Consider the following 23,095-nt stretch of genomic DNA (forward strand, 5'->3'; position numbering starts at 1 on the left):
AGAGCACCACACTTGCTCAGTCACACGTAGGATGAAGTACTCAAAGGAACAGAAGTTTATCTACTTGCTTATTTCTATTAACTTTCTGTCTTATTTTGTTTGTTTACTTAAAGGCTGCAAAGAAGTTTGTTTCTGGCCGGAAGTCAATGGCAGCAAGTGGAAATTTGGGGCATACACCTTTCGTTGATGAGTTGTAGTACTGAAACACATATTGCAGGAAAGAGCTGAACATTTTCTCAACTAAGAGCAGCAAGTATGTGAAAGTGAAAAGTCTCTAATGTAACATTTATCTTTTTTCCAATGAGATGAAATATCATAAAGCATAAATGCAGGTAATTGTTCCCAACTGACCTAAAGTCAATAAAACTTCTGTTTAAATGTTTTTCTTGCGTTTTTCCTAATCAGTTAATCAACAAGTATTTGATACATGCTGAGTTTTTGTTTTAGATGCTTTAAAGGAGAACAGGAATATAATAATAAAGTACAGAAGCATGAGAAACTATTAAAAATTAAGGCTAAGTGGCTATCAGAGTAACTATTTCCAGATTATTATTGGTGGCTTTTTAAGATAAACACAGTTAAAAGTCTGTCTTCTTGGGTAAGAATAATTAAATGGTCTGGGTTTTTACCCCCTTTTTTGCCTTTTTTGCGAAAGAGTTATTTGTGAAAAATATAAATTCCCTGCCAGTCATATCCTGTATTCGCACTGCTTCATTTTATGTTTATCTTCACTGTGGCAGAATTTTATGGGGTTTTTTTCTTGCCTTCTCCCTCATCTGTTTCTATCCTATCTCTTTCAAGTAATTAACTATCAACCCAACATTCAAAGTAACAGTAGGGGGACTTCCCTGGTGGTCCAGTGGTGAAGAATCCACCTTCCAGTGCAGGGGACACGGGTTGGATCCCTGGTCGGGGAACTAAGATCCCACATGCTGTGCGGCAACTAAGCCCGAGCGCTCTAGGGCCCATGTGCCACAACTAGAGAGCCCTTGTGCCGCAACTACTGAGCCTGCACGCCACAATGAAAGATCCCACATGCCGCAACTAAGACCTGGTGCAGCCAAATAAATAAATATTTTTTAAAAAAAGGTAAAAGTGGGGCTGAAAATGGGGAAAAAAACTAGTGTGAAAAACTAGGCAAAAATCTCATTTCTTTTTAAGTAGGGCACTTGAAGTTTACAAACGAGAAACTAAAGTAAAATGTGATACTTGAAGAGTAAAATTCTCTACTGTGTTTACACATTCTGATATTGGGTTCCTCTGCTGCATTTTCTAAATGATGAGACATTCTTCTCAGAAAGGAGGGTCCTAAGGATCTGAATAATTGTGAGGCCTGTGAAACCCCAAGGAAATCTTTGGATATCACACTGAAGAAGGTCTCTAAAGGCTTTACAACACACTCGTGAAAGAGAAATGTTAAGTCTGTACATATTCCTGTAAGTATAGCAAACGTATACATGGCAGTGCACAAAAAATGGGTGTTTTCAAGACAAATGCTCCTGTGGTCACAGATTTGCAAACTGCTGCCTAACCAACTTTTTTTTTTTTTTTTTTTTTGAACTTAAGCAAGCTTTATTTGGGAACGCTCCTGGGTGAGGTTCATTGGTCCGAGAGAAAGGGGCCAGGGAAGTCGCCTCCTAACCAACTTTTGATACAGGTTCACTCTTGCCCTTTTCAGCATGGGCATAGTCTTCGAGCCAAAATGCATCTGAGGTAGAGGAGGCCGAGGAGGAGGAGGAGCTTTCGTCGTCTTGCTTCACCATTGTCCAGTATGGAGAAGGGGCACTCACTTCTTTCTTGTGGTCTCTGTGAATCATCACGTCACAGTTACTGTCTTTTCCTACACTAAAAGTACAGTTCTTCTTTTTATATCCATGCCATTCTCTGGAGATAGACATCGGTCTCCTGGCAGGGTAATGCCCAGTGGACCGTGGATATTTATAGTACTTAAGTCTTTTATCTAAAACTGCATCTTCATCGTCATCACTGCTTGTGAAAGAGTCATCTTTTGCCTCCTCAGTTTTCTTTGTTGTGCTGAAATGAGAAGAATAGTGAATGAAATGGATTCTTAATGTCTGAACATTCATTATCACCTAAGAGATTGTCTTACAACCTGCTTTGGTTCGTAAAAGAAAATACAATTTAGCTTTAACACTACCTTTCTGTGTTATTGAAAATTTTCTCTTTTTAAAATTACCTTTAGGGAATTCCCTGGCAGTCCAGTGGTTAGGGCTTGAGCTTTCACTGCCGAGGACACAGGTTCAATCCCTGGTAGGGGAACTAAGATCCCACAAGCCACGAGATGTGGCCAAAAAAAAAAATTACCTTTAAATTTGTTTCCATTCCTAAATGGAAATCAAATTCTGCCCTAAATTATTTCACATTACTTTAAAAAGCTTTGCACAGACTTAAGCCAGACTATTGACCAGAATATTAGCAGGCCTTAACGGTGGGTTAATTTCACTTCACACAGAATGACAGGTCAATGTGGCCATCTCCTCCACAGAACTCAGTTTTCATGGGTCACATGGGGTCAGCAATAACAGAATATTACTGATTTCCAAGGGGACGTCCAGAAATAATGGCCCTCAAAGACCTTCAACATGCTAATCTGAGTCTTTTTCTTTCCTCCCTGAGCATCATTCTTTGCTTCTCATTTGGGTTTACATATGTGGATCTGTAGAATACCCTTCTATCCAGATGTCTCGTCATTCACTATTCCACCTCGCTGTTGCCATCCAAAAACTTGTAAAGACTTTTTTTTTGTAATTTGCCAACAGCAGGTTTCTTGAACTTTTCTAATGGCAGCACGTGCGCCTGCTATTATTTTCCTGAACAAATGCTGTCTGTTAACCTGCTACCTCTCATTCTGGTGCTGGATTTGCCAGCAGATCCAAAACCAGACCTTTGTAATTATGAACCTCGGTTACCTTCTCTGTTACTTTCTGCGCTGCTAATAGGAAATAGTTTTCTTCCCTACCCCAGTCCCTCCAAGCTATCAGACTTACTGGTGTTTTCACTAACATCCTTGGAGGCCTGCCTGTTTTATTTGCTCCTAAGCTTTTGAAGCTTTTCCTAAAGTTTCTCTCTTCTGGAAATGACAGTTGGTATGGAGTCAATTTTACAAAGGGCCACTAGTCTTAATTGTACTATTTTCTTTTAATCCTTGATTTAGTGCTGTGCAAGGAGATTCAGATCTCAGGACTAGAACAGTTTGCCTTCAGAGTGCAAAGGACATCCTTTGTAACTGTGTTAGATAACCATCAAGGACAGGCGGCAGAGCCAGGTTCTTATTGAACTGCATTAGATAGTGACGCCACAAGCCAGCAGAGGTCAGGGTTAGCTGGAAACAGTTTCTATACGACTGGGCCTGCCCAGAACATCATATGGAGTATTCTCTCCGTTGTGCACACAGTGCTGTTTGCTCCTGAAGGAAGTCATACCAAATAAGCCTTTTCCTTCCACTTCTGCCCCTTCCCCGCCCTCTTCCACAGAAGATGCTAAAATGCCTGAGCTATAAGCACTTTGCTTAATTAAGAAAGGGATTGAGAACATGATTGATATTGTTCCTAAGTTTGTGGATTTTAGCCTCATACTTAAGTTGTGCTGTTCTGTGTTTGCTTTTGAATGGTCAATCTGCCATCCTTAGATTTTTAGTATTCTGAATCTCAAACTCTGCTTAGAATGTAGTTGTTCTATAAGCAAATGGTTAAGAGCTCAGGTTCGGGAGCTGAACTCCCCAATACAAGGTCTACCAGCTACGTGTGGCTGCTAAATTTAAACTGGTTAAACTTGAATAAAATTTAAAATTCCTCAGTTACAAATCTTCACATTTCAGGGGTTAGTAGCCACCTGTGGCTAGTGGCTACCACATGGGATAACGCAGATACAGAACATTTCCACTATCACAGAAAGTTCTTATTGGACATTGCTGCTCTGGAGACAGTCATATACCACTTAGCCCTGTGGCCTCTGGCAAGTCTATACACTCTATTGCCTTCAGTTTTCTTATCTATAAAACGAGGATAAATAAAAAGAATTGGCATGAGGATTAAATGGTATAATGCTTGTAAAGCAGTGCCCACCACATAGTAAGCAGTTATCACTATTATCATTAATGATTTTTAATCAAATCAGGATTGGCTTAGTTATTGGGAATTTTTTCCCCAATCTGTACCTCATCTGAAGGGGACAACTGCCCAGCTCTAGTCCACTGTCACCGTGTGGGAATGCAAGCCCATCTTCTAGTTTTTTCAGGAGAAACCAGAGATAAAGACTCTTTGCATGAAATCTTAGATTTGTAAATTTAGCGATTCAAATATTTTTTCATTAAAAACTTTTTTGAGGGCTTCCCTGGTGGCGCAGTGGTTGAGAGTCCACCTGCCGATGCAGGGGACACGGGTTCATGACCCGGTCCGGGAAGATCCCACATGCCACGGAGCGGCTGGGCCCGTGAGCCATGGCCGCTGAGCCTGCGCGTCCGGAGCCTGTGCTCCGCAACGGGAGAGGCCACGGCAGTAAGAGGCCCGCGTACCACAAAAAAAAATAAAATTTTGAAATACACAGAAAAATGCAAAAAAGTTGAATGAAAAAATTATAAATACCTTGGTAGCTACTGCCCAGGTCAAGAAATAGCGTATTACTGCCCCCTGGAAAAGCCCCCCCTACGTATCCTCCTTTCTCTCTACAGTGTTTAAAACACTGAGGAAGACAAGCAAAGCACATCTGCTGGCCATATCAGTTCCTAGGGCCACAAGTTGGACTCTAAAGTAATGTCTATGGAATATGGGCCATTTTTTAGTCTTAGTAAAGTCCCTAGCCATATTTCTTTGAGCCCATCCCAATAAGCAAAGGTGCACAGCTGTAGCAACTAGTGGTCAGTAATCTGGTCAGAATTAATAAGGACCACTCTTGCATCAGAGCACTGAATTTGTCACTTAAAGAAAAGGGAGATGGAGAAATCAAGCACAACCCATAAATTTCTGACTTGTTTGACTATGTGAGTGTTCTTCCACTAGGACAGTGGCAAGCTGGCTTTTGATTTTAGGCATAATGAGTTTGAGGGGTTTATGATACATACAAATGCAGATATCAAGTGGATGTTTATACAAGTTTGGAGACAATACAATTTGAAAATTATTAATTTATGGATACTAATAGAAACCACAGAAATCAAGTTTTTTTTTAACATCTTTATTGGAGTATAATTGCTTTACAATGTGTTAGTTTCTGCTTTATAACAAAGTGAATCAGCTATACATATACATATATCCCCAGATCTCCTCCCTCTTGCATCTCCCTCCCACCCTCCCTATCCCACCCCTCTAGGTGGTCACAAAGCACCGAGATGATCTCCCTATGCCATGCGGCTGCTTCCCACTAGCTATCTGTTTTACATTTGGTAGTGTATATATGTCCATGCCACTCTCTCACTTCATTCCAGCTTACCCTTCCCCCTCCCCGTGTCCTCAAGTCCATTCTCTACATCTGCACCTTTATTCCTGTCCTGTCCCTAGGTTCTTCAGAACCATTTTTTTTTTAGATTCCATATATATGTGTTAGCATACAGTATTTGTTTTTCTCTTTCTGACTTATTCACTCTGTATGACAGTCTCTAGGTCCAGCCACCTCACTACAAATAACTCAATTTCGTTTCTTTTTATGGCTGAGTAATATTCCATCGTATACATGTGCCACATCTTCTCTATCCATTCATCTGTCGATGGACACTTAGGTTGCTTCCATGCTGCAGTGAACATTGTGGTACATGTCTCGTTTTGAATTATGGTTTTCTCAGGGTATATGCCCAGTAGTGGGATTGCTGGGTCATATGGTAGTTCTATTTTTAGAGAAATCAAGTAGTTTGCTTAGGAGATTGAGAGAAGAAAGCCAAAGATTAAACCTTGAGGAACTCCAAGGTTGGGTAAAAGGAGATCAAGAGGAAGTGACTAGAGGAAATAGGAAAATCATGGGAGTATGGTATCCCAGAAGTCTGGGGAAAATGATGTTTCAACCAGAGTTGAGTGTACAGTGTCTAATGCTGTTCAGAAGCCAAGCAAAATAAAGACTGAGAAGAGTCCACTGAAATCAGCAGCATGAAGGTTGTAGGTGACACTGGGAAAAAGGACTCAGCCAAGGCCTGCACTGAGGGGGGAAATGGTGTCTCCTGAGGAAATGGCAAAGTCTAATACAGCTCTTTCAATGGGTTTGGAGTCAAGGGACAGGGCAGTGGCTGGAAGGGAAAGGAGAGGAGAGTGGAATTAGGTGGGGTTTGCTAAGATGGTAGAGGTTTTAAAAGGGCTTAAATGTTATTGGGAAGGATCCAGAGAGAGAAGTTGAATATGCTGGAGACAAATGAGGAAATGGGATTCACAGCACATGTTTAAGGGCTAACTTTGGAAAAGGCAGAGTCACGCATGTAGGTTTGGAGGTGGAGTTGCCATTGGATAGTTTGGTCTTTTTTTAAACTCCATGTCCAAGGCTCTTGCCTTTATCATTCTGCCTCATATTAGGTCCTACAGATTGTACTTTGCAAAAGGACTTAGAAACCCACTAAATTGTGGCAGTGTCATCAATCCCTCCTACATGGTCCAACTGATAGTTCTCACATTAAACTAAGACTCTACTTCATAGACCCTGGGGAATTCTGTAGTATAACAAAGATTTCCTAAACTTAACTACTTACTGTGTAATTGGGAATTTGGTCTCAGGGATTAAATCATATATTTCTTGCCATTCTTGGGGTATGTCAATAAAATCTCGGTAAACCTTGATTTGTAGCACTGTTCCTATGGTGATATGTTGCAAAAGCTTTAAAAATTCTCGAAGAGTATATCCTAACACATTGGCATAGCCAACAGTAATCAAAACATCACCTGAAAAAGGAAAAAAAAATCAGTAAAATTAAGATAATGCTTTAAAAGGACATACCATTTCTGGCTTTATTGTGCGATGTTTTTCTTTTCTTTTTTTTTTTTGGGTGAGGTATTTCATTTTATGGGTTCATATTGTTAGTTCATTTTGAACCAAAGCCAGGCTTCAGCCTTTATTTAATAAAAATGACCCTCTTAGTGACATAAGTATCCTCTGAATAATGAAGAATACATGCAAGATGTTTCTTAGTAGTGTGGTGGTAGATATTGTAGCACGTTTTTACAACATTTCTAAAGTCCTTGGTGTGACAGAGGCTGAAAACCATTTATAATCTGAATCATCCTTTAGGATTCTAAAAATGTGTTTCAAGTAAAATAAATGGCTATTACTATTAAAGAAAAAACCACTTAACACTAAGTGAATAAATGACCTTTCTATTATACCTGCCTGGCCATTTCCAATGCCCTCCACAGTAAGCAGACCATATTAAACATCAAGCCTTTCAGTTTAATGTTTGCCCTTACATAGTATTCGTTGAGCAAGTAATTCTACATGAAACACTGGACAATTAGCATGCTTTAATTAAGTTTAAGCTATGTATACAGAGAGTATGTCAGCTCAAAGGGATTTGACAGCTAGGTCCCCTACCATAGCACAGTGCTGAACAGACAGGGGAGGGTGATGGCCAGCCATGGAGCTCCTGAGCCCCCAGCAGATAGGAAGAGAACCACATCTTGACAGCAAGCTCCTGGATCTCCAAACTGGATGTTAAAAAGACCAGTTATTCACTTGTACGCAGCAGCTAGGGCATGAACATGTAAACTAGGTCCAGTTATTTGTCAGTCTCCCTGGGTCACTGAACCTGGAGCAGGAGATGCAGAGACGTGACAGGAGCACCCAGTTTCCATGGCCCTTTGTTCTCTCACCATTTTCCAAACCTGGTTCTCCAGGCTTTCTGGCAATTCTGTCAGACTCAGTGTTCTAAATCCAATGCCTTAACAGAACTTTTCTATTGCTTGCATTGAAGACCTCTGACTACTACAAGGGCATTCAGCAAGAGAGGAAGGAATGCAGGGAAATTGCTTTTTAAGGACAGACAGACTCACATTGGGTAAAATCTTATTAGTCATCAGCTCTTGCCAACATCCTGCCAAATGGTCATGGATACCTTATAGCTAACATCGGATAAAGTGACCCCAATGAGTCCCAAAGGATATGTTCACCTCTCTGTGCATGGGAAGCTAGAGACCCCTCAATCAACCTCAAAGACAGCTGAAGCCTAACCTCAGAGGAGAAAAGAGTCAAGATGAAGTACATTCTCTGATACTACTCCCCACTGTGCTATAATTGGGAATTATGCTGATCCCAAAGGAAGCCTCCAAGGAATGCCAAGGACAAATTTCCATAGTGCTAGATCCTATCAGAAACAAAAGTTCACAGTATTAAAGAATACTTAGAAGGGTGAAGAAAACCTTCTACTTTGGTCTTTAAAAATAGCTGGGGCTAACTTCAGAATGCAACAGGGCTTCTCCTGGCAACCTGCAGATTGTGTGATCTAAAACTGTTCACCCTATGGAGGTTAATTAAAATGGTGGGGGGAGGAAGAAAACCTCACTGGATGAGCTTACTTGCCTAATCTTAAAAGGAGTGTTTATGGCTTGTCATTCTGCTTATGTTGTTAAAGGGTGACTTTTATCATGAGGGCAGAAAATAAACAGCTTAATTCCCTGACCGTCCTGGCTGTAAACCAGACATATCTTTGTGTGAATGTGAGTACTCTGGCAATAGACATTAACGTTGCCTTTCATAAAGAAACACCAATTTAGTATTTATGAATATCAACATTATACATTTTCTTTCTGATTTAATGGGCTATAGGAACTACATTATATAAACTGTCTCGATTACCTATATTTAATCAACTTTGCAGCAGCCAAGCCACTACCATCTCTACAAACTAGGCTGTAAATTCCATAAGCTCTGTGTGGTTAGAGACCATGTATGTCTGGCTCATCATTATACCACAGCACCTAGCAGGATGCCTACACAGAGCAGGCATTCAGGAAAGGCTTATTGAATGAATGTGGCCTAGTAAGGGTGGTGACCAGTGCATGACTTGTATTTACCTTCAAAGCTATATTAATTTCTCCGAGAAAAGGGAGAAAAAGCTATACTAATTTCTTAAGACTCTGGATATCAGAGTTTGCTAAAGCTATACTAGCCAAAAGGATTTTAAAGTTTAGCCAGAATAAACTAATTAGGAAATCAAGATGAAGCCCTATTATTAAACACTAAAAAGAGAGAAATTCAAAGCACATGAATGAGAAATAATGGGGCTGGGAGGTAATGGGGTCAAAAAAACATCAGGTTCATCACCTCTCAGAATCTCATAATCATTGTCAAAAGGACTGAGTTACAGAGTCTTTGAAACCTAGACCTTGAAGAGAAGTGGCTGACTTGTCATGAAGAGATTTGGGGCCCTGGACTTATTCTCTATTGAAATCTCTTTTCTAGTCAAAGGTATGGACTTTCTAAGCAGATATGGTTTCAAGTCTCAGCTCTGACCACCCACTTAGCTCTGTATTGAACAAATTACTTCATCTCTCTAAGGCTCTATGTTTTGTTATCTACCTTCCAGGAGTGTTGCAAAGATTAAATGAGATAATAGATGTGGAAACACCTTGCAAAATGCCTAGGACAAATACTTGCTATTCACTTATCAAACACAGACATAATAAATGTGCCAGTGCTGTAGGTAAGTTGTGGATTTAAAAGGTGATTTCAAGACTGCCTCTGACCTCCAGGAGCCCACTAACTGTAGCCCCACCAGGAGATCCTGTTTCATGTGCATGAAAGCATACTCCTGTCCCACTCTAGTGAGTGTGCACTCTGGTTATCAACCAGCATCTGTCCCCTGACCCCAGAGAAGCTAAGGAGAACAAGCAGAAAAGGCCCATGGGACCTGGCCTAGAGCTCTTTTGGTCTGGAGTGTCCAGAACTCTCTTTCTGTCAGTTTGTTCCCCAGCACCATTTTCTATGTGGAGAAAGTGCTTTGGATTTTAAGGTGAGGTAAACTTTTGTAATAGCATCATTGATCTACTTAATTCTTTAATCCACTGCTTCTAACCCTAGCTGCAATTAGAATCACCTGAGGAGCTTTTAAACCATGAACTGCCCTATCCCCAAAGCCAAACCAATTGAATCAGAACTTCTGGGGACATGGGGCCAAGGCATTTTTGCTTTAAAAGGTCTCCAGGCGATTCTAATAGGTAACCAGAGTTGCAAACCAGTGGTTTAATCCACTGGGGGCTCCTGTACCACAATCATTTTTGGTTAAAAACAACAACGAAAAAGATACCAGTCTAAAGAATCTCTAAGTACGAACAGCCTAAGAGAAATGACTGCCAGTATTTCCGTAGCACTGTAGTCCTCAAAGCACTTTCATAAAGATTATCTCATCAAATCCTAGCAACTTCTGACAAAGGTGGTATTATCCCAATTTAGAGATGAGGTGACTAAGGCCAAGAAAGTTAATGGATTTTGTCCAAGGTCACAGAACTAGAAAGTGGCAGAGCCTGGGCCTGAATTCAGGCCAGCTCCCACTGAATGGTCTTTCCTTCCCACCACCTTACCATCCCATTGTGCATCCCTGACTCCTGAGCACAGCACCAGGCCCAGAGTAGGCACTGGGAAAATGTCTTGAATTGGATGGAAAATTCATTCACCCAAAGCCAAGAGAAGCAGGGCAGTACTGACAAAGAGTGTAACAGAGAGGGTTCAAATCCCCACTCCTTGGTGTGACAAGGTACAAGTTACTAAATATCTGATTCCTTCTCTGTAAGGTGGTTTAATGTAGAATCTAATCAAGGAATTTGGTAAGGTTGCAGGATACAAAATTAATGCACAGAAATCTCTGGCATTCCTATATACCAACAACGAAAAATCAGAAAGAGAAATTAAGGAAACACTCCCATTTACCACTGCAACAAAAAAAAATAAAATACCTAAGAATAAACCTACTTAAGGAGGCAAAAGACCTGTACTCAGAAAACTATAAGACAATCATGAAACAAATCAAAGATGACATAAACAGATGGAGAAATATACCATGTTCTTGGATTGGACGAATCAATATTGTGAAAATGACTATACTACCCAAAGCAATCTACAGATTCAATGCAATCCCTATCAAACTACCAATGGCATTCTTCACAGAATTAGAACAAAAAATTCATATGGAATTTTACAATTCGTGTGGAAACACAAACGACCCCAAACAGCCAAAGCAATCTTGAAAAAGAAAAACGGAGTTGGAGGAATCGGGCTCCCTGACTTCAAACTATACCACAAAGCTACAGTAATCAAGACAGTATGGTACTGGCACAAAAACAGAAATCTAGATCAATGGTACAAGATAGAATGCCCAGAGATAAACCCATGCACATATGGGCACCTAATTTATGACAAAGGAGGCAAGAATATACAATGGAGAAAAGCCTCTTCAATAAGAGGTGCTGGGAAAACCGGACAGCTACACGTAAAAGAATAAAATTAGAACACTACCTAACACCATACATAAAAATAAACTCCAAATGGATTAAAGACTTAAATGTAAGACCAGATACGATAAAACTCTTAGAGGAAAACATAGGAAAAACACTCTCTGACATAAACCACAGCAAGATGTTTTTTGACCCACCTCCTAGAGTAATGGAAATAAAAACAAAAATAAACAAATGGGACTTAATTAAACTTAAAAGCTTTTGCACAGCAAAGGAAACCATAAGCAAGGCAAAAAGACAACCCTCAGAATGGGAGAAAATATTGGTAACTGAAACAACCGACAAAGGATTAATCTCCAAAATATACAAACAGCTCATGGAGCTCAATAGCAAAAAAACAAACAATCCAGTTAAAAAATGGGCAGAAGACCTAAATAGACATTTCACCAAGGAGGACATACAGATGGCCAAGAGGCACATGAAAAGATGGTCAACATCACTAATTATTAGAGAAATGCAAATCAAAACTATGATGAGGTATCACCTCATGCCGGTCAGAATGGCCCTCATCAAAAAATCTAGAAACAATAAATGCTGGAAAGGGTGTGGTGAAAAGGGAACCCTCTTGCACTGTTGGTGGGAATGTAAATTGATACAACCACTATGGAAAATAGTATGGAGATTCCTTAGAAAACTAAAAAGAGAACTACCATATGACCCAGCAATCCCAGTACGGGGCATATACCCTGAGAAAACCATAATTCAAAAAGAGACATGTACCACAATGTTCATTGCAGCACTGTTTACAATAGCCAGGACATGGAACAGCCTAAATGTCCATCGACAGATGAATACATAAGGAAGATGTGGCACATATATGCGGTGGAGTATCACTCAGCCATAAAAAGAAACAAAACTGAGTTATTTGCAGTGAGGTGGATGGACCTAGAGTCTGTCATACAGAGTGAAATAAGTCAGAAAGAGAAAAGCAAATACCATATGCTAATGCGTATATATGGAATCTAAAAAAAAAAAATGGTACTGATGAACCTAGTTGCAGGGCAGGAATAAAGAGATAGACATAGAAAATGGACTTGAGGACGTGGGGTGGGAGGGCAAAGCTGGGGTGAAGTGAGAGTAGCATTGACATATAGGCACTACCGAATGTAAAATAGTTGGCTGGTGGGAAGCAGCAGCATAGCACAGGGAGACCGGCTCAGTGCTTTGCAATGACCTAGAGGGGTGGGAAAGGGAGGATGGGAGGGAGGCTCAAGAGGGAGTGGATATGGGGATATATGTGTGCATATGGCTGATTTGCTCTGCTGTGCAACAGAAACTAACACAGCATTGTGAAGCAATTATACTCTAATAAAGGTCTATTAAAAAATTAAAAAAAATTTTTTTTAATGTAGAATCTACCTCAGGGATTGCCAGGAAGGTGAAATAAGATCATGCTTCTAAATGTTAATGATGATTAATACTGCCTACAAAAGAAGAAAGCTTTATCCACAGAGAGCCATAAACGCTGGAGTGACGCTGTGCCTGTATATGAATCCCACCTGCTAGATGGGGGTGAACCTCGACAAGGAACTCAGTCTCACTGTGCCTCAGTTTCCTCACCTGTAAAAGGGCGATGATAATAGCTCCTACCTAGAGGGTTATTGTAAGAATTCAATGAATAAAAATGCCCAACGGCGAAGGTTATACAAGTAATACCAACTGGCCTGCCCATTGAAAGCTCTCAAACAATGTCATCATTATCATTGTTACAGTGAAACCTGAGTCTCCCTGAAGGCAGATGGGAGAGAGAAAGCGGTGGAGTGTTTGGGAGGCATGGGGAAAGCACAGTCACCTGGCTGGAGTTTTCCATCCCTGGCTGCAGACCCCTTCTTAATGAGGTGGGTGATCTGAAGGTAGGGCCCATGCTGGATGATGATCAGGCCTAATCCCAGGCTGCCCACAGTGAGTCTGGTCTGCTGAGTTTTGCTCAAGTTGTGTACAGATGGCTTGACCTTGAGGCCGATTTGTCTTTCTAAAAAAGGAGAGATTTGTTTTAGTCCTTCACCTAGACATCAGCATGACAGTAGAAAGCCAGACCCTTGGGGCAGTTACTCAACCTCTCTCTTCCTTAGTTTCCTAGTAAAGTGATGATAATAAAAATGCCCACTCAGAGGGTTGTTATGAAAATTAAAGGAGATAGTTAAAGGGCTTTTGCACAGTGCCTAGCACACTGTGAATATTTAATTAATGTTAGTTATTATTATCCATTCACTTAACAAATAGTTATTGATACGGGCAGTGTGCTAGGAAACGTAAGTGTTTCTTGCCCTCATGGATCTTCTAGCCTAGTGGCTGAGACAAATATCAATGAATCATGTAAACATATTTAGAACAACAAACTGTGACACATGCTATGAAGGAAAAGTTCAGAGAGCTCTGAGGGTGACCAACAGGCTAACGTCTCCCGTGAGGAAGGCGGGTCAAGGCTTCACAGAGGAGGTAAAATCTTAATTGAGGTCGAAAAGACCAACAGGAAAGCTTTAAGCAAAGTAGGATGGGAGAGAGCAAATTAGATCAAGATTCTGAGACAGGAAAGAACATAAAGGAGACCGGTAGGGGGCAGGCAGGAGGGGCAAAGGCAGAGCAGACAGGCTGCTTGGCAGGTTTACCTCACTGGAAAAGCTTAGAAGCAATTTCAGCAGGACAAGCTAAGGTCTGCCTTCAAAGAAACACACAAACAAAAACCTCTGGCTCTTATATGGATTGTGGAGTCCAGAGTGGAAGTGAGAAATGAAAGGGTTACTGCATTCACCCAGAGCATGTCACCCAAGCAATGTCAGTGGAAATGGACAGTAGAACAAAAGCATTTGGGAGGAAAATCCAGGAAAAATGGGTAGGGAGGTGTTGAAGTATGTTTTCTACAAAACTAAATCTCACAAGAAAAGTTTCGAAGATGGAGGAGTGATTTAAAACAACAAGTTATTTTCCCCCAAGAGGAAGCTTCTGAGGAGACTCATTTTCAGTCTACAGGAAGCTTCTGGGGAAACTTGTTTTCAGCACACTCTTCCAGCATTTCACACACACAACACTTTCCCTTAAGGAGAAGTGACAAACTGCTACCTTGCCAAATCCATGTGACTGTGGTGTTTGGGGGGCCCAGGAGTCCTCCCCACTCCTGGGGGAGGGGCTTCCCATGCTCCCACATCTCCAGCTGCAGGGAGCTGGGCGGTTTCACGGCCCTTTCGACTCCAAGCAAGTGTCCTTGCCTATCTCCAACCTCACCCTCCCCCAAACCACAGATGCTCTCTGTCTGGAAAATAAAGTAACCTAGTAAAAAGAAGTTACCATCTTCAAGACTTTCCAGGATTACAGGTCATCCCCTCCTCGAGCCTCTGGCTCCTGAGCAAACAGAGAACTGGCATCATAGACAGGGTCTGAGTTCCAACCTCAGCTTGCAAATTAAAGTGCTCATGATATAATCTACTATGAAGCCCAGTCTCAAAAGACAGCAGTGTTAAGTGAAAGAAGCCAGATTCAGAAGACTCCATACCATATGATTCCATTTTTGTGACATTCTCCATGGAAAGGGCAAAACTGTAGAAAACAATCAGGAGTGTCAGGAACTGGGGTGGCGAAAGGCACTGGCAGCAAAGGGGCTTCGTCACAAGGTAATTTTGGGGGTGGTGAGACCTCCACACCTTGATTGTGGTGGTGGTTAAACGTGGTTATATGATTATCAAAACTCACAAAGCTGTACGCTAAAAAGGGGGGGGGGCTCTTCCTGTATGTAAATTATAGTTTGGTAAACAAATGATGGTGAGAGGCCCAAGAGTGTGACTTTCCCATTTTACAGAGGAGGAAAAGTGAAGAAGTCTTGGTCCCTAGGACATCACCCAGTTACCCTTAACGCTTTTGTGGACGGCCTTCTTCATGGCCCCGGGACGGCAGGCCGATCAGGAGGGTCTCCCGGAACCGAAGCTGGAGTCAGTCCAACTCCCAACTGTTTGGAACCCTCCGGGAGCCGGCGCACTGCGGGCCGACCGCGGGCGGCGAGGAGATCTCGGGCTGGCCCCCAGGGGACGCTGCGACAACGCCGCCCAGACGTTGAGCTGCAGTGCGGTCACCACAAGGTCCCCAGTGGACCCTGGAAAACGCAGTATGTGAAAATTTTGGTGCAGAAAAACAAAACTTTTACGGACTAGCACAGTGCCTGGCTCAGTGGGTTCCTCACCCATTCTTGGGAAACGGAAATGGAGACGGTGGAGGAAGTCCAGAGGAGGGTGTCTCAAAGATGTGAATGGTCTACGGAGGAAGATCATAGCTAGTTCATACAAGAGCACAGATGCCCTGCTGCGCTCCCGATAATGGTGTTTTCAAATACTGTTATATCAACCGCGCCAACTGCTTTGGAACTGCGCTTTTTTCACGGATGTTTTGAATAAGAAAAGGCCAAGGGTGACCTGAAAAAAATGAGTCACGATTAGGAGAGGAATTAATTCTTCCTTCTTTTTTTTTCCAAAATAATTCTTCCTCCCCCAGACACGTTTACTCATACAGCAAATATTTACTGGAAGCCCGCTCTGTGGTTTTTGCTGATGCTGGGGACACAACAGTAGACAAAACAAGCAAGGGCTCTATCATCTTGGAACTTAGATTTAAAAAGCAGATGGAGTGGACAATTTTAGGAAAGTATGAAGTATCAAAAATAAATTCTAGAAGAAATAGAAAACAATGTAATGTAGTAGGTCCTATTGTCATCCCCACTCTGATGAAACGGAAAGGGAAAGCCTCTTGTGTTCATGCCTTCAGCAAATAGTAATCAAGCATCTATTAGTGTGCAAAGATTTCCATGGTAAACTGGGAGGTCCCAGCTTATTCAGCTGTTTCTGTGGCTCTACCCAGACAATAAACCAGGGCAGATTTCCGGTTGGATAAATCTTGTGTTGTAGTGGCTGCGACAGAGGAAATGCAAAGAGTCATCCCATTCCCTGTTACTCTCAACATCAAGGCATCTCCTGCAGGTAGCGCCTTGTGATAGATCGCCTGTTTCCTCCTCCAGTCTGGCAAGGCTTCTGTCCAGACACGAAATTAATTCTATTATGAAATGCATCCTTTTCCTCCATTTTCCTATCGGTAGAGAATGGTGAGAGTTTGAAGGAATAAAGCACATCAGCATTTAAGGTCCTGTGAGGGGACCATATCAGTGCCTGGCACACAGGGTCCATCCACCTTCCCTCCATCCCAGACTGAAAGCTCTTTATTGTGAATGCCAAGATCACACTGATTGGTGGAGCTGAAGGATACAAACTGTTATGGATGCTGTGCTGCCCAGATTCCCCCTTCAGGACTGAAGGACCTATTCCTTTCCCTCCACCCCAACCCTGCCACTAGCTGAAGAGAACCCCTTGCCCAACATCACACCTCCCCGGGGCAGCTAGCATCCAGTGACTGATCAATGCAGGGTAAAAAACCTGGCTCCCTCAGCCCAACTCGAACAACTCTAGAGGGACATCCCAGCTTCAGAGCTCCCTAAAGGGTCTGCTGAGGTCCTCCTATGGCTGCACTGCAACCCGACTTCTCCCTCTGCCAGATCCTGCTTCCTTCTCTCCCTCCACAGATGTGGGTCCCAAGAGCACTCCTCAATAAATGTCCTGCAACTCAAGAGTATTTCCTAGAGAACCCAACCGGCAACAGCTTGTGCCAGGGACAACAGGAAAGAGTAGATGCTAAGATGGGATTTTGGAGCTGGACCTGCTGCCCAGGTAATAATGAGGACCCCATCCCCAGTAGAGGAGAAGCATACGTAGCCTTCAGCACAGGGAGGCACTAAGATTGTTCAGTTTTTCACGAGTAGTAAAATGGAATGATGTGGCACCCACATGATCCACCTGGTGTCTCTTAGTTCTCCTTTGGCCTATTTTACAGTAAATGGACAAAAACAGTAGCCACAGCCTGAGAAGTATAGAGGTGCTAGCAGAGGGTGAGAGGAATCTAGGATGGATAGGAGAGGAGGGAAATGATGAGTATGTCAGTTACACCTTAAGGTGAGCTACAGCAGCGGCAGCAGCAGCAAGAGCTATACTTTGTCCCACTAACTTTCCTCTTATAAGTTTCCCACAGGAAAAGACGTCCACCAGGGTCCTAAAGGTGCTGCTTTCAGAATAGAAAAAGAAGCAAGTGGATCTGTGCAGCACAATGGGTGCACTGTTGCAAGTGCCGCACTGTCATGCCTAGTCCCCTTTCAGGACAGGAGAACCTAGGCCCCAGCTCTTGGGGAGGTTGTAGGTTGACTGCTGTCAGCTGTCAGCTCTCTCAAGGAATTGTCCTTGGCTGGAGAGCCGCCTTACCCAAGGTCATGCCCCATGACTAACATCCGATGACTGGTCCATGCAGAGATACAAAGGCTTGGTTGGCCCCTTTACTCCAACTCAGAACAACTCAGAACAGCCATCCCAGCTTCAGAGCTCCCCCTGGGCTCTGCCAAAGCCTCCTGTGACTGCACCACAGTCAAACTGCTCCCTCTGTCCAATCCTGCTTCCTTCCCTTCCCCCACAGGAGTCGATCCTAAGAGCACACCCTAATAAACTTCCTGCACAGTAGACAATAATCTCTTGTCTCCAAGTCAGCTCCGGCAGAACCCAATCCATGAGACTAAATGAGACTTGAGCTGAAGGCACAAACTATTAACCTCCGGATTTAGCTCTTTTGTCTAGTCCCAGAAACACCAGGTGAACACATGTGGTGCATCCACCACATTCTTGGCCTGGATGGTAAACTTAACCTCCAGGGAGGTAGTGTGTTCTCTATCCTGTCAGGTCAAAGATCCTCCTTAAAGAGAAGAGTGATTGCACACTCCCCTCCACAGCTTTCCCTGAGGTCCCATTTGGATTCAGCCTCTGCTGGGCTGAAGCCTACCATCCATCACCATAAAGCACGCTGTGTTCACGGTCCTTTAACAACCACGGAATGACTATTTATGACTTCAGGCTGCCAGCATAGCTCCCTCCTGGGGGCCTTCTATGTTCTTCCGGGTCCTCAAGGCTTTTCTGCCTTAAGTAGCCTTATGGCTCATCCTCTCTCTGAATAGAAAAGGCCTAGCTGGTTTGCTTAGGGGTGAGAGGATGGGGAAGTTCTATCACTGAAGCAGAGTGCCTGACTCTGGGAGTCTGTTGGTCAGATAGGGGAAAGAGGCCCAGAGAGGTGACATGACTTTCCCAAGTTCAAGTCAGTAGCACAGGCGGGACTAAAATATGGTTCTGTATTCTTTTTACTCCATCACGCCACCTGTCCCTAACTCCTAGGGTTTGTCTCTACTAAAATCTAGATTGAGATATAGAGGAGAACAGAATTGATCTGTCCTGTCCTGAGAGACTTGAGACTTTGAAACACTAGGTACATTGGCAAGCAAGAATGAGACTTGGGGATAAAAACAGCCCCAAATTAATGGGATTAATGGGAAATCTGTAAACAGAGTATTTGGTCCTACCCATGCCACCCACCCCACATCCTGGTTGGTAAGGAATGGGTTAGGTGACTATTGTCTGTAGTGATATGCAGCTATTAACCTGGTTAAAAAAATGTTTTAAATCCTTTTAACCGTGTACTGGTTGTTTTTATGCTTTAATCTTAGATCCAGAACATTTCCTGGAGGGGCAAAGGCTGGAGGGACCAGGAAGGGATGCCTGGGTAGAAGGAGGGATTTATACTTGTATTGTTTAAACACAAGAATCAAGTCATAGTTCCACTTAGCTGGAGTTAGAATAGGTAAATGTTCCAACATTTCACCCTAGGATTCTCATCAACTGCCCAGTAGTGAACATCAGTGGACATTATTTGAGAATTCAGGACTGTATAGTTGGAGTTTCTTCTATTACTTGGCAACAGAAACACCAGAAAGAAGCCAAGAATATGACTCCACCAAACTTCTCCAGTGTTTAAACAACAATAAACAGTGAAACCTCCTGCAGTAATGTGATATGCATTATGTCTAAATCCCTGGAACATATAAATCAGCTTGTATCAGTTTCTGTGGCAGAGGAAAAATTAATGGTTTAATAATAATAATAAAAAACTACCCCCCCACCCCCAAGAGACCAATGTTTGGACAGGAAAGTCTGCAGGCTAGCAATCAAACTTCCTTGCCCAATCTATGTGGTGATACTGATAACTCTGTGCACTTCTGCAAGGCTGTTGGATTGGTGGAATTTGAAACTTGCTGAGTTCTGTGGACATGTAGGCATTCCAAAAATAGAGACAGATGTCACTCTTCTAGGTCTTTCTAGAGATGACCTAGGTGGCGTTTATGGAGAAAATGAGCGTCTCATGGGGAACTAACTGGGAAAGAAAGAGCTGGACTCAAAGTCAGGGTTAATGGTGGTTTAGTCCATGAGCCATGGAAGAAAAGGAAATCTCCACTAGATAGCAAAACTGTATATGGTAGACCATCTGTATTGCTAATAAATTATGCCAATGTCTTGTTTATTTTCTGATTCTCCATCCAAGCTAAGCCCCTCCCCACATCCCACCTCAATAAATAGTATCATCAAACACCCCATTACTCAGGCCAAAAATTTAGGAGTCATTCCCTGAGTCCTCTCTTTCTTTCAACCCCTCCCCCGTTTATCAGCAAGTCCTTCCCTCTGCCTACAAAACATCCAATCTGCCCATCATCCCCTATCTTCACTACTCTCGTCCTAGCTAAAGCTACATTTCTCTCTCTCCTGGACTACTGTGCTTCTTAACTGGTATCCCTGCTTTCATTCTTGCCCCTCCCCACCTACAATCGACACTCTCTTTACAGATTAAATAAGCCCTTGTCACCCTCTCTGCTGTTCTAAACCCTCCAGTGCCTTCCCGTTGCATTTAGAACAAAATCCAAACTCTTTATCATGGCTCTTAAAGTCCTACATCTGGACTCTGCCCACCTCTGTCTTTTCTTACCACTCTCCAGCCACACAGGATATATTGCGGTTCCTTGAACAGGCCAACCTCTTCCTTGCCCGCTCCCCGAATGTCCTTTGCACTTCCTTTTCCCTCTGTCTGGAACAGTCTTGCCCAGATCTTCATAGATGAGGTTTTTATGAACCTGGCGTTCTCCGTGTAACCTTCCTTCCCTGACCATCCTATGTACCATCGCCGCCCCCTAAACCCCCCATCAGACCGACCCCCAACTTAATTAATAGATCAACACCTAACATTATCTTTATTTTCAAGATCAGTTTTTAACAGTTTCCGTTTCTTCCCCACCAGGAGGTAAGCTTCCTGAGAACGAAAACTTTCTCTCTCAGGTCCACTCCAGCAGCCCCAGCACCTACACCAACAGTGCCTGACGCACAGCAGGTGTCCATAGCCATTTCCTAAAAGGCGCAGTCCCGGGGCTGACAGATAGGGCAGAGGCAATGGTAACACAAGGTGACAAGGCGTTGTCACCGACTCCCTCTGCGGGCTCGGGGCCGCCTCCTGCTGAAGACAGGCGGCTCCTGCCCTGTCCAGGACAGCGAGGCGGGCGGCCGAGGAGAAGTCGGGCGGAGCGGGGCCCCAGGCGGGAAGGCCGGAGGGTCCGGGTCGCGTGCCAGGGCAGGACCGAGAGGTCGGAACAGGGTCGTCGCCGGCCGGGACCCGGAGACGGCCTCGCCAGCGCCGCAGCTTCGCTTCCGGGTGAGGGGCGGGCGGGCCGAGCAGTTCCGGGGCGGGCGGCGGTTCCGGCTGTGCGGGCCGCGCCGCGGCTGCTGGTCCCGGGCGCGCGGAGGGCGCGAGCGGCGCGCGGGGGCCGAGGGGACGCGAGGCGGCGGCGCGGGGTCTCCTGGCCCCGGCGGCGGCCCATGGGGCGGGAGGCGTGAGGCCGCGGCCTGTCCGGGGCTCGGGGGGTGGGGGGAGCGGGGCGGGGAGATGGATAAACTGACCATCATCTCAGGATGTCTCTTTCTGGCCGCCGATATCTTCGCCATCGCCAGCATCGCCAACCCGGACTGGATCAACACCGGGGAGTCCGCCGGTGAGCGGCGGGCGCGCGGGGCCGGATGGAGGACTGGCTGAGGGCGAAGGGAGGGGAAGGGAGACCCGGCTGAGGAGAAGACCGGGCTGGAGGGTGCGAGGCGGAGGCCGGCCTGAGGAGAAGGGGGCGGAGAGGCGATGCCGGGCCGGGTGGCCGAGGGGCAGAGGGGATGGCGAAGGGGACGCGCGGGTCGCTAGCGGGACCCCCGGGCGGAGGGGAGCTGCGCCCCAGGCTGAGTGCTAAGTGGCGGAAGGGCGAGGAGACCTGGGCAGGGCTGGCGGTCCTGGACCGGGGAGGGAGAGTGAGGGGAGACAGCCGGCGACCTGAGGGACCGTGGAGGAACGAGCTTAGTCCTGGACTTAAACAAACAAACAAAAGTCAAGGTGGGAGACGGGAGGAAACTGAGGCGCACTGTGAAGGAATTAGAAACCCGCCGGGGAGGCTGGGGCCGGGAGCGAGGCAGACTATGGAGTGTGAGAGACACCCGAGAGCTGATGGTCGATGAGAGACCAAGAGGAGTCGGGTCCGACCGCTGACGTCCCCCCACCTCTCCCCAGGAAGCGGCGTCCGGGGGAGAGGTCCGGGCGGGGCCGGGTTCATGGTGCCGGGAGCAGTGGTGCCGGTGGAGGGCGCCGGATGAGAGCCCCCTGCCCGCGCCCCCGCCCAGCCCCTGCCCACTTGGCAGTGTTTGAGATGCATGTGGCTTCCGAGTTTCCCTTTGACGTCTGTGTGGTTATAATTTTGCTTTATTTTAGGCCCCGGCGCTGTAATAACCTTAATAATAAACTTCATTTTATGGAGAATCACAAAACGCTTTAGCGATCCTAATAGTAGTTTCAAAATTAAATAACACATTAGAGTTGCAGGCAGCCCAGTAGCAGTGCCTGCTGTAACACCACGGAGCTGTGGGCAGCAGAGACAAGGTGGTGCCCTCAGGAAAGAGGCAGGCATCTTTCTGAAGGGTATCCTAGGTGAATGCCCTTGCACGATTTTTCTCAGCTCGGGCCACCCTCCACCCTCCCACACACACACTCACTCACTCACACTCACCCAGACCTGTGAGACCAAACCTTTAATTAATGTAACAGCTGCCAGGAGAGCTGATGGGAATAAAGGAATGAGCTTGTTTTCTAACTGCTTGTTCAGTGCAGATGAAGGGAATAATGGGGGGTGGGAATGTCAGACTCCCTCCATGAATAATTTGTTGTAAGAATGTATCACTATGCTGTCAAACTTACTTCTTAAGTATTACTTATGGTTCTGTATTTATCCTGCAATATTTTTAGCCCTTAAAAAAAGCTGTGGCTGGGACATTTGTTGCTTCCTCCTCCGTTCTCTCCCCCATCTAGACCTAGTAACACAAAATCATGCCGTCAGATTTACTGGTTATTAAAATAACACTAAAAATTTCTGCTCCTTTTCTTGCCTATGTAGTCTTAGCAGAGCTCTTAATTGTAAAGCATATATGATTGTTATGTGACCCTATAGAGGTGTTAGCTAATGTTACAGTGGTAATATTGCAATATATAAATGTATCAAACACTTTGTGCACCTTAAACATACACAATGTTATATGTTAATTATATCTCAATTTTTTAAACTGTAAAGCATATAAAGAAAATATCAATGATTTAGAATTTGGTGAAACTATGGGCTTTGTTTCTGAAAATGCTGGTGATGTCAGTGTTAGTACTAGTTTGTAGTTATATGTGTGATGTCCAGTTCA

General features: G+C 44.3%; 3 protein-coding genes across 4 annotated transcripts in view; 2 read left to right on the plus strand and 1 right to left on the minus strand.

Moving 5' to 3' along the window:
• LOC114894525 (cytochrome b-c1 complex subunit 2, mitochondrial) overlaps positions 1-693 on the plus strand; it is a 31,858-nt gene extending 31,165 nt beyond the window's left edge. Inside the window, exon 14 of the mRNA XM_029221289.1 lies at positions 114-693. Coding sequence (XP_029077122.1) covers positions 114-197 — 84 coding nt within the window. The 3' untranslated portion in view covers positions 198-693. The remainder of the gene's footprint in view (positions 1-113) is intronic.
• Positions 694-1,637: 944 nt separating this feature from the next.
• Positions 1,638-15,307, minus strand: PDZD9 (PDZ domain containing 9). Of its 2 annotated transcripts, XM_029219464.1 has the most exons (4): positions 15,277-15,307; positions 13,228-13,407; positions 6,686-6,875; positions 1,638-2,034 (listed from the first exon to the last, which is right to left on the minus strand). In XM_029219464.1, the coding sequence occupies exons 1-4, from the start codon at positions 15,305-15,307 to the stop codon at positions 1,638-1,640; spliced, it is 798 nt and encodes a 265-aa protein (XP_029075297.1). The 2 variants fall into 2 exon arrangements, with proteins under 2 accessions (XP_029075297.1, XP_029075298.1); XM_029219465.1 differs by lacking the exon at positions 13,228-13,407.
• Positions 15,308-21,263: 5,956 nt separating this feature from the next.
• MOSMO (modulator of smoothened) overlaps positions 21,264-23,095 on the plus strand; it is a 55,704-nt gene continuing 53,872 nt past the window's right edge. The window contains exon 1 of the mRNA XM_029221140.1: positions 21,264-21,369. Coding sequence (XP_029076973.1) covers positions 21,264-21,369 — 106 coding nt within the window. The remainder of the gene's footprint in view (positions 21,370-23,095) is intronic.

The sequence above is a fragment of the Monodon monoceros genome, unplaced genomic scaffold (genome assembly GCF_005190385.1).
Source record: "Monodon monoceros isolate NGI ecotype Baffin Bay Population unplaced genomic scaffold, NGI_Narwhal_1 Super_Scaffold_13, whole genome shotgun sequence".
NCBI lineage: Eukaryota > Metazoa > Chordata > Mammalia > Artiodactyla > Monodontidae > Monodon > Monodon monoceros.

Bases quoted from the DNA above. Each gene is read 5' to 3' on its own strand.
- PDZD9 (XM_029219464.1), bottom strand. From the start codon at position 15,307: ATGAAGAAGGCCGTCCACAAAAGCGTTAAGG. The intron at 6,876-13,227 runs GTGACTGTGCTT...TTCCTTTTTCAG, and splicing joins GGATGGAAAACTCCAGCCAG to GTGATGTTTTGATTACTGTT. The intron at 2,035-6,685 runs GTAAGTAGTTAA...TTCTCATTTCAG, and splicing joins ACCAAATTCCCAATTACACA to CACAACAAAGAAAACTGAGG.